Source organism: Cajanus cajan, chromosome 2 (genome assembly GCF_000230855.2).
Source record: "Cajanus cajan strain Asha chromosome 2, NIPB_CcT2T_4, whole genome shotgun sequence".
Taxonomy (NCBI): domain Eukaryota; kingdom Viridiplantae; phylum Streptophyta; class Magnoliopsida; order Fabales; family Fabaceae; genus Cajanus; species Cajanus cajan.
Window position 1 is genome coordinate 18070306 of NC_138518.1, and position 11830 is coordinate 18082135.

Below are 11830 nucleotides of genomic sequence, written 5' to 3' on the forward strand. Positions count from 1 at the left end.
TTTTAATTACGAAAATTCACTTTATTTTTATTTTGTTATACAAATCTTGGAAAATAAAAAATATTTTTTTGAAAGTACTTTAATATTTTATTGGTTCTGCCATGTGCATCTCTAATTTACTGGGTCAATAACTAATTCCAATACTATGATTATTACTGACTTAAAAGAGTTTTTACACATAGCGAAGATCAAATGAGATTTTCAGTTAAATAAATTATTTCCTCATGTAAATGTAATGTACTTAACCACTATGTGACGTAAATCCAACCAGCTACAGAGTACTTTAATTTAAATAAATAATGTATTTATTTTTATTTTCTCATTTTATGCATTATACCATTTTATAAGAGTTATATGTTTTTAAGGTATGGAGATAATTTTATTGGCCATGGTTTAGTGGTCCCTGATTGCCTGCTTGTATCATTTTTTTTCTTTGGTCGTGGTCCCTGTACTATCTTCTTATCCCATAGGAAATTGTTTTCTAGATGCAAACTTGGCACATCAAAAAGTTTTCTCTTTGATTTTAGGATGCATGTATAAAAAAAGGTGAAAGGTAAGTAAGAGATACAGATAATATTATACAACATTACATATTGTAACAATTATTTAATATTTAACCAATAAAATGTGATATATTTGATAGATAATATTGTGTTCTTAAATAGATCTCTAATCGGTATATATTAAAAAATAATAAAGAAATACTAACCTCCTAAATAGATAACAGTATCTAACACGATAATAATGAATGCTCATATATTAAGATGGCATAAAATGGTAAGAACATTTCCATGACAATGAATCAGTGTTTATAATCCAACCTTGTTCAGTGAACAGGATATTGGGAAGTTGTTAGTGATGCTTGTCATGGTCTAGAGCCCATGTGAAGCTCTATGTTTTCCTGACCCCTCACTAAAGCAAGAAAGAGACTAGCTGAAGTTAAAAGAGGAGGCAAAAAAATGATACTGGTGGAGGGTGGAATTGGACATGACATGAATCATTGTTGTTAAAAGCAGGCATCCTGCTCCTCTATACCAGCTTTTGGATGTAGTACCTATATGTTAAAAGCTGCCTTCCACATGTTAACTTTTGCTTTTGGGAGTTGTGATTCCAAGATCAATGAACATCAGTGGTTGGACTCAAGTCACTGTTGAGCACCTAGCAAAGACAGCTCACCAAAATCTTTAGCATAATCCCTGCCAGCATCATGCCCTAAACAAGGTGAACTACCACTGTCTCAAGGGATTACCAACCCCTCATTAACATGCATTAAGGCCATTCATTCTCATAATGTCTTCACCTCAGAGTTTGTACATTTCAGTTGTGGTGCTAATAATTGTTGGTTTGGGAGAAATTGATAGCTTAGCTGCAAGTGTGAGATCTTCAAATATTATTATTATTTTTATTTATTTATTTTTATATCTGTGGTTGGATTGCATTCAAAACTTGACCTGTGCCTCTTAACTAGGCATGGTAGCAGAAAAACTAGAAAACCTGTAGGATCAATGAGGTTAGATGTTAAACTAATTAGTAAATTACGCTGAGATTTCATTAAACTACACAAATGCCTCATACATTTTTTACTCCTACAATAATTTTTGTTAATTGTTTGAAAAATATGGTGCTAACATCCCTTAGACATTATATTGATTTCTCTTGATTATTTAAAAAACATTACACTAATTTATGACTCTCATGTAAATGTAGAAAAAGTAGAAAGTATTAGTATAATTTCATCACGCGAGTCTAATTTACTCTAAACTAATAGTAATTGATGATGGTAATAACTAACAAGAAAGGGGTATCTCTCAATTATTCAATTAATGCTTTTTGTTGGTCAATAAGGGATAAGATCTTTGTGGAAGGGGTAGAAACTTTATTGATTGGATATTCTCACGAGGAGCACATCAGCCATGTCCACCACGCGTGCTTGCTTTCTTGACATTTACACTTGTTAATATGATAATATCAAATTACCTCATGCTTGCATGTCCATCGTACATTAATTTCTATTTTCTTTGTTTAAACTTAGAAATGTCCTAATAGCCATAGACTCATTAATTAACAACTTCTATATACTGCTACATTTAACGTGAAATGTGAAATCTCTTGTTTGATTTTTATTGTATGTAAAAAACTTGTGAACATAGACTATTTAGCATAAGTTTATATTTAATTTTTAGTGTATGAAACTATTTTTTTTTATTCAACGACAATTATAGAATCGCAAGTAGACGGCAAATATCGAAGACATTTTATAACCAATTCTCACATAATCTTCATATATATATATATATATAAAGAGAAGGGATCCATTTATTTTAGGGATAAATCTATTTAAACTTATTTTGTTCAATAATTCATGTTCTACATTAAATTTCAACGATTCAATCGTTGAACTTAAAGTTCTTAATGTAAAGATTAAGTCTGCAAATTTTAAAAAATTTAAAAATTATTTGATACTTTATTTCATTAATTCAAATTGACAGATAATCATAAAATTATTTTATACATTGATTTGAATTAATAAAATAAAGTATCAAATAATTTTTAATTTTTAAAATTTTTTTACGTATTTGATTTATGCATTAAAAACTTTAAATTCAACGATTTGATCGTTAAAATTTGATATAAAACATGAATTATTGAATAGAATAAGTTTAGATAAACCTATTTTCAGAATAAATACATCCCTCTTCGTATATATATATATATATATATATATATATATATATATATATATATATATATATATATATCCAATCAACTAAAAATACACGTTCAGAATCTCAATCGTACAATCTTTATCCAACGATAAAAATGACTACACTGGAATAGTGGATCCAATTCTAGAATATGAATGTATGAGAGCAGAAAAGTTCTATAACAAAACTTCTAGAGTTGAAGTACTATAATAGCTCATGGCTTAATTTCACATACAATATTACTTTTCTGTGAAACACTTTTTTGTTTGAGACAAAATAATGAAATATCCGTTTTCGGTATGATTAAAAGTTTATGTAAACGTATAAAAATTATCGTGACGAAACCGAAAATTTCTTAAATTCAATTGCCTTGTTCTTTTCATGTTGCCATGGTATCAAATCATTGGTTGATTACACCGACAAATTTTGATTTATTTGCTTTAAGAGTTGCAACTTTTAGGTCAATCACTAAATTTAGGTTCACAAACACAAACAATTCAGCTACTTTTAGAGGCCGGTGGGTTAGGGAGACTATTACTCAAAAACAACCCAAACAATATTTTGTTGCTATATGAAAGTTAATATATTTAGACTTCCTTTTCAAACCTTTTTGGCACCTCCAATGAAATCACATAATATTCTTTTCTACTAATTACTTATACATACATATATGATGATTTAGAGATCAACAGTAGTGTGGAAATAATAATTTGTATTTTAGAATTCAAATTTTGACTTAAATATAAAATAGATTTTAATGACAAAGAAATACTTTCTTTGTGTTCACTAGATTCAACGAATATTTATAGTAATATGTAAAACCTATCAATAACTGATTTAGGTAAGGTTTAAATTAAGATAACACACAATTTACGCGACTTGTCAAGGTAAAATTTGAGTCACCACCTCCCTTATATAAGGTCTATCACTATAGGATGCATGAGAGTAGGGATCCACTTATTTTAGAGTAAGTTTATCTAGAGTTATATATCAAATTTTAACGATCTAATTATATATAATTATCTATATATGTATAAGTGAGATCCACTTATAAATAAGTCTTAATACTTACTTTACTCAATAATATATATTCTACATCAAATTTTAACGATTCAATCGTTCAATTAAAAGTTATTCAAAGATCAAGTTTATAATTTTTTTAAAATTTTAAAAATCATAATACTTTGTTATATAGATTTAAATCAACGTATAACTTTTATAATTATCTGTTAATTTGAATTAATAAAACGGAATATTAAATAATTTTTAAAAGTTTTTAAAAGTTTACAAACTTGATTTATATATTAATTTTTTTTAATTTAATGATTGGATAGTTAAATTTAATGTAAAATATGAATTGTCGAATATAATAATATTACAAAGACTTAGTTTTTGGATAAGTGAATCTCTCTATAATATTATTTGTTTATATTTATTAAATTAATATATGAGAAAGAGGAATAGAAAAAATTGTGTAATAATAGCAATTAGAATTTCTTTTAAAGATAGCGTATATTGACAGCCTACCTTTTCTATTTTCATAGATGCTATATTCTATATCGCAAACGTGTGGCTGTCTAATATGTTGTTAATAAAAGAAAAAAGAAAGTCAATTTCAATAAACTTTGCCAGAAACATTCCAGGGGAATGAGTAAAAACATTATTATTTTGGTTGAACAATTGTTTAGGGCTATAAGATGTGAATTGTGGCACTAAAATATCACTTTAACCACATCAATCATAGAATATAATTGATTGTCCAAAGACTCTGATAATTTATTTTATTACAAGTTGCACACAACATTTGATGGACACATGAGTTCTGTCTCTCAAAGTGTGAAGCAAAAGCACCCTGTTTCAGTTAGTCTTATAATTACTTCAATTCAATACCTTTGTGAACAGTGAAATCTCTTTTGCATTGGTTGAACTTCCTACTTCTACTACCATCATTGCAGCCAACCCCTCTTTCATTATTATTATTATTCATGTCCTTTACATCCTACAAGCGTTTCACTGTTCTAAACCATAATCATCAATGAGATTTTTATTGGCATCTTAGAGTTCCCTTTTGAGATTCCAAGCTGAACAAATTTATTTTTTCTGGAATATCACATCCCTTTCTCATGTTATCTTCTGCAAATGCTCTTGTGATCACCTTTATAAACAATATTCTTCTTTCTAGTGCCTGTTACCTTTTCTGTGTAAACTTTGTGAGAACAATTATGGCTGTTTCCATTCTCATACTATTTACTTGATATTATTATGACCACACCACCAACCTACGTAACCAACCTCATGTCCCCTTCTTTTTCCCTTCTTGTGCGCTTGTGATCCTTATCATATTTGATTACTCGGTGTTCTAATAGAATTTTGCAACTAGTACAATTCAACCCTTGAGTCTTTAACTAGTCTCATGTGTTGTCTTCATGTGTATGCTTTAGTGCTTTTCTACATTTCTCACATGTGAATAGTTTGCTTCCCTTTATACTCGCTTAATTAGTTGTTGATTGCCATAATTCCCATATAAGCTTTCTTGTGCTGCATCTGTTTTCTATATTCCTCACACAGGTCCAGCTTCTGTACTCTTTTTTTGTTCTGCTGCAACAGTTCCATCCCCAGTTACTTTCTTTCCCTTTCACCTTTGCAATCATTAGTTTCAGTGTGAGGTTCAGTTGTTCTAAGTTTGTTCGTCTCAGTTTCAATTATTATCTGTGCCCATTTTGTTACAGTTGTTACTTATTACAATACTCAAATCACTAGCCTTTAGCCTTACAACCTTGTCAATGCCTCCTCCTACATATTTTCCTCTTCGTTGGGAGAGCACTGGGGACCAGTGGTGGTATGCATCACCAATAGATTGGGCTGCTGCTAATGGCCTCTATGACTTGGTTCGTGAGTTGCTTAGAATGGATAGTAACCACCTCTTCAAGCTCACTTCCCTGCGCCGAATTCGGCGCCTGGAAGTGGTGTGGGATGATGAAGAACAATTCAATGATGTTGCAAAGTTTCGTAGTGAAGTGGCACAGAAGTTGCTTCTTGAATGTGAGTCCAAGAGGGGGAAAAATTCTCTCATTAGTGCTGGATATGGTGGATGGCTAATGTACACTGCAGCCTCAGCTGGGGACTTGGCTTTTGTTCAAGTCCTTCTTGAGAGGAACCCATTGCTGGTTTTTGGTGAGGGAGAGTATGGTGTCACTGACATACTTTATGCTGCTGCAAGGAGCAAGAACTGTGAAGTTTTCAGGCTGCTGTTTGATTTTGCTGTTTCACCAAGGTTTCTAGCTGGCAAAGGTGGGATCATGGAGGGGCATGTTGGGAACATTCCTTCTGTTTATAAGTGGGAGATGACCAATAGGGCTGTTCATGCTGCTGCTAGAGGAGGGAATCTGAAGATTTTGAAGGAGCTTCTTGCTAATTGCTCAGATGTTTTGGGTTATAGAGATTCTGAGGGATCTACTGTTTTGCATGCAGCTGCAGGCAGAGGGCAGGTTGAGGTGATGGTCTTATCTCTTATCATCACTTACTTCACTCCTGGTCACTCTTTGGATAGTAGAAGTGTTTTTGAGAATTTTTTACCGGAAAAAGATCTTTATTTTCAGTAGAAAAACTCTTAAATTTTTTTTATACAAACAGGTTCTTAAATCTTGTGCACCAAATGTTTGAAGCTACTGCTACTCTTCACCTTCTTTCTCATAACCCCCTTTCATATGACTATTTTGCTGTGAATCTGTGATAGTAGGGACATTAAAGTTCTTAACATAAATTTTTGTTTGGTGTTAATGTTGATTGATCATAGATTTTTTCTTGATAAATACAATGAAGAATCCCCTTTTCACAGAGAACAATTGGTATGGAATATTGTTAGGAACCCAAATTTAAGGTAAACTGAACAACTATGGTTGAAAATATAAGAAGTATTACAAGATAAACTCTTGTAATCCCAGAGCAAAAGCTTCTCACAGAAGAAGTTCTCTCTCTGCCCATGTCTGAGCATACACTCTAGACTCCCCGTTGAAAATACAAAACTGCACGCACCTTAACTAACTCTTCCCTCTTTTCCCACCTAATGTGATTCTAAGTGGGCCTTGTATATTTAGGCTTGTGGTAGACAACCTATCAAATATCAGATGGAAATAGAATTAATCTAATCTTAGTAGGAGCCTTACTATATTTGGGCTTGTGGTAGACAACCTATCAAATATCAGATGGCAATAGAATTAATCTAATCTTAGTAGGAGCCTTACTATTGTAAGTAGTTCTAGCATGATCACATAGACTATGTATGTCCACAGGAATAAATAATTAAAAGCTCAAGGTAAGATTAAAATACTCTGTCTGGTCCTGGTCTTATGTACAAGATCCTTTTAACCACTTTACACAAATTAAGGAATTTAATTAATGGTACTGAATTTATCAACAGCTTATATATTGATTTTAGAATCACCCTTAAATTATTATGTCCTTTCTCTTAACCATTTTCCATCTATAATTAATTAACATATCTCCACTTATGTAGTAACTTTTAGCATTCTATACGAAGAGGCAAAATGACTGAGAGTTAGTTCTGATTTCTGCCAAGTGATCTTCCTCTATCCTCATGAGAGCGAGAGACAGTCCAAAAAATTAATTTATCACACCTATTGTTTATTTACCAAAAAGATTTGTTGAACAATTAAGGAAATTTTTGTTAAAAAAGACAGTAATAGAGTGGACAATTAATTAGAGGTCCCTTGTAAAAAGGATCAAGGTAAACTTCTCAAAAGGTTTCTATAAAAAGGAATTGAAGTTTGTTATCTTTGTAACACAAACTTTGTTATCTTTTTTATTATTATTTTAATGCATTATGACCTTTTTTTTTTGCTCCTTTATTGTTGAGCTTCCCATATATTATTGCAATTATGTTCTTAGAGAGAGAAATTATTAGGTAGTTCAGGATCATGAAGTGTTCATACACTCAAGTAATCACTATATAACATGTATTTAAGTTTTCTAATATATGAGAGAAATTTAATAACATTTTGATTATATGTCATACAGAGAATAGAGACTAGTTAGAGACAATATGGTCCAGGACCACCTAATAGGAAGATCAGCTCTTTGTTTCATCTAATCATTTGATTTTGTTGTGATGGTATGACATTAAATCAAACTTTTCTTTCCTCTTATGCAGGTAGTTCAATATCTTACATCAACCTTTGACTTGATCAACTCCACAGACCATCAAGGTAACACTGCTTTGCATGTGGCTGCTTCCAGGGGCCAATTACCTACAGCTGAAGCTCTAGTCTCAGCATTTCCCACACTGATCTCTCTGAGAAACAACTCTGGAGAAACTTTTCTGCATAAGGCTGTATCTGGTTTTCAATCTCACGCATTCCGAAGATTGGACCGGCAGGTTGACCTTTTGAGAAACTTACTAAGTGGTAAGAATTTCCATCTGGAGGACATCATCAATGACAAGAACAATGATGGAAGAACTGCTCTACACATGGCCATCATAGGCAACATTCACACTGATCTTGTGCAGCTTCTGATGACAGCTCCATCTATAAATGTGAATATATCTGACGTTGATGGCATGACCCCACTTGATTACCTTAGGCAACACCCTAATTCTGCATCATCAGATATTCTAATCAAGAAGTTGATCTCAGCTGGAGGAATGTTTGGTTGCCAAGGTCATAGCTCAAGGAAAGCCATAGCAACACATTTGAGAATGCAAAGCATTGGAAGCAGTCCTGGCACATCATTCAGAGTCTCAGATACTGAGATATTCTTGTACACTGGCATTGAGAATGTCTCAGATGCTAGTGCTGATCATGGAAGTGGAGGAATGAGTTCATCTTCATCAGAACACATTCAGTTTGATCCAAATGCCACTGAGAATCGCGTGTTGACCGCTAGCAAAAGGCCTAGTTCTGTGAACCATGCAGCAGCAAGGTTGAAGAGAGCTCTTCAGTGGCCTAGGGTGAAAAAATCTGAAGGGTTCAAGAAATCTACAGATGAGGGTTCAGTGGACTCATGCAGGAAATGGAATAACAGCTTTGATGAAACTCCAACCCCACTTAGACAAAGGTTTTCTTCTAGGCCATCTTCACTTCCCAACAACAAAAGAACTCTTTCTGTGAGAAGTCAACAGTCAAGTCCAAATGCTAAGAAGAGGTTTGCTTCAGGACTAGTGCATGGAGTCATGCAATCCATGCCACATGCCAAGGTTTCAGGCAGATCCAGGTCTAGTTCATTTTCAAAGTCATCATCAATTTCCTCACCTAGATCAATAGACAAGCAAAAGGGCATTTGCATTGACAATGACATTGCTGGGCCATCTTGCTCAAGTCAACCACCAATTGATGATGAATCACCAAAGTTGGTGAAGAGAACTTCTGTTGGTAGGAAGTTTAGGGGCCATTATTTCTGCTTTGGTGCACCTGGCCTTAATGTCAAAAACTCAGTTCACAAGGCTCATGTTGTTGCAGTGGCTTAATTGGATGAGCTTATATAGCTAATTCCTGACCAGGCTAATTCAACAAATAAGGGAAAAAGCTGCTTCGTCAACTTTAAACTTCCCTGTTAAGGGTTCCTTATAGTAGTAAGTTTTTATAGATTATAATTTGTGAAGGATTAGCTCATCCTCAACTCCATCTGTGAATGTAAAACTCCTGTGTTAAAATATGCTTCTTGTTATATTGGCATCAAATTAGCTCAATTTGGTGCCTAGTAATGTAAGAATTAACATTGCCAATGTCACTATAACCTTTTGACTACTAATCATGTGCATGAATGAAACTGGAAAGCTTTATACCTGTATACCCATTAAAAGAGGTAAAGAAAGAATGAAAGCACATAATACTCTTAGAAAGATATATGTTAGCAAGACAAGCTGAAAAGGCAATGTGTTGAGAACATGCCTTTGATTTGCTGTCAAATTAGTTTTTGTTTGAATAAGTGATAATATTATTGTGTTGTAAGTGGGTTAGCTTGTTTTAGATATTTTATTATTCCATTGTCATTAAGACCTCCTAAAATCATGTAGCATGATTTTTTATTCTGTTATTTTTGGTGTATTTAAATAAGTTATACAATAAATTTATGTATGCTTTAGCAACACAATATACTCTCACTCACGTTGTCCTATCTATCTATTATCTTCCTTGTTCAAAATTTAAAATAACCTATAATTGGTATCTAATTTCTCTTTTTAAGGGACTTGTAAAATGGATGTTGAATCAAGTTTTTCACATGTTGCTCCTCCTATTTTTAATGGGGAGAACTATGACCTTTGGATAGAGAATGGAGTCCCACCTAGAAGCTTTGAATTTGTGGAAAGCCGTGAAAGAGGTTGTGGCATGCCTTTGCTACTTGATAGTCCCACCATGGCCCAAATAAGTAAATCACAAAGAGAAAAAAACCAAGAAGGAAAAGGCAAAGCGATGCCTACTTACTAGTGTTTCTCAGACTATGTTTACTAGAATCATGATCCACGAGACACCTAAGTGTTAGGATTATTTGAAGGAAGAGTATGCGGAGAATGGGCGAATTTGAGGCAATGCAAGTTCTGAATTTGATGTGGGAACTGAAGCAGAAAAAATGAAAGAGTCTGAGATGATTAAGGGTTACTTAGATAATTGCTAAGTATTGCTAAAAAGGTTAGATTCTTGTAACTAAATTTACTAATTCTAGAATATTTGAAAAAATCTAGTTATAGTATTTGAGAGATATGAAGCATCAATAACCACATAGGAGAATACAAAAGGATTTGTCCAAGATCACTTTGGCAGAATTCATACATGCCTTAGAAGCTCAAGAGCAATTAATGCTTCTAAGGCAAGATCGTACAATTAAAGGTATTTTACAAGCCAAGAGACAAGAAGTTGAAATAATTAAAAAGAAAGAAAAGGAATAAGCTTACATGTGGTGAGAGTGCTAAAAATAATTGTAGCAAAGGAAAGGGTAAAGAGAAAAGTTACCCACCTTGTTAGCATTGTGGTGAGAGTGCTAAAAATAATTGTAGCAAAGGAAAGGGTAAAGAGAAAAGTTACCCACCTTGTTAGCATTGTGGTATGAGTTACCCTCCATTCAAATGCTGGAAAAGGCTAGATGCAAAATGTAGCAAGTGCAATTGACAAATTTAATTTTTTTCATAACATAAACTTGTCCTTTTCAATTTCAAGACTACAACACAAAAAGATTAAATTACAAATTACTAAAACTCTTTCTCTTTAATCAAAACTACTACTACTATAGTCTTTCAACAACATAGAATGATAATACTTCTTAAGAACCACAACACAAATACTAATAATCATTTAATAGTAAGACCATGCTACAACAAAAAATCTACAAAGTCCACAAAATATACATAAGCAATCATGAAATTATAAAAACACAAATCACTATTCATCTTCTACTTCAAAAACATTAGATGCATTGTGGAAGAAACTCCCCCCACTTTTGTGAGAATGAGAATTTTGTGGTTGAATTTGGAAACTCTAACCTTTACACTCACATACACAACATAAGTTACGATATAAATTAAAAATAATATTTGAAAATTAAACTAGTTAATGGGTCAACCTGCCTTGCCCTATCATTCGACCTGATAGGTTGATAGGTTAGTATTGGAACCAAAGACATAAAAGTCTTATATCCCTAAAGAGTTTTGATGATAACAATAAAAAAAAGTTTATTATAAGAATTTTTGGATAAAACAAAGTTTTAGACAATATGTTTTATAAAAAGGAAAGTGTATAGTCTCTTTTGCTATAAAGGACAATCTTGTGGTTATTTCTTAAAACAAAAGTCTAGTAAAGGCCTTTTAAGTTTTCATCTAAAGTTTAAACAACTGTTTAGTTTGAACAATATATTCTTATTTGATAGCTTTTCATGTGACTAACTTGTACACATTTTTTAAGAAAAAGAATAGTGTCCTTAATTATTTTTGTGCATATTTGATCTTGTCCCTTCCTTATTTGGGATAAAACAAGAAAAAATATTTTACATGCTTACTCTTTTATGGTAGTAAGTGCATAACAAACTTGCATACAACAATAGACATAATAATTTATCCATATAACACTACAAGACAAAATATGAACCTGTTGTACCTTATTAGATTGTGATAAAGA

General features: G+C 32.5%; 1 protein-coding gene across 1 annotated transcript; it reads left to right on the forward strand.

Annotated features, from left to right (window-relative positions):
• Positions 1–4429: 4429 nt before the first annotated feature.
• Positions 4430–9452, forward strand: LOC109810062 (uncharacterized). The gene is made up of 2 exons (XM_020373432.3): positions 4430–6199; positions 7876–9452. Exons 1-2 carry the CDS (start codon positions 5489–5491, stop codon positions 9187–9189), a joined length of 2025 nt encoding a protein of 674 aa, XP_020229021.2. The 5' UTR covers positions 4430–5488; the 3' UTR covers positions 9190–9452.
• Positions 9453–11830: the final 2378 nt, after the last annotated feature.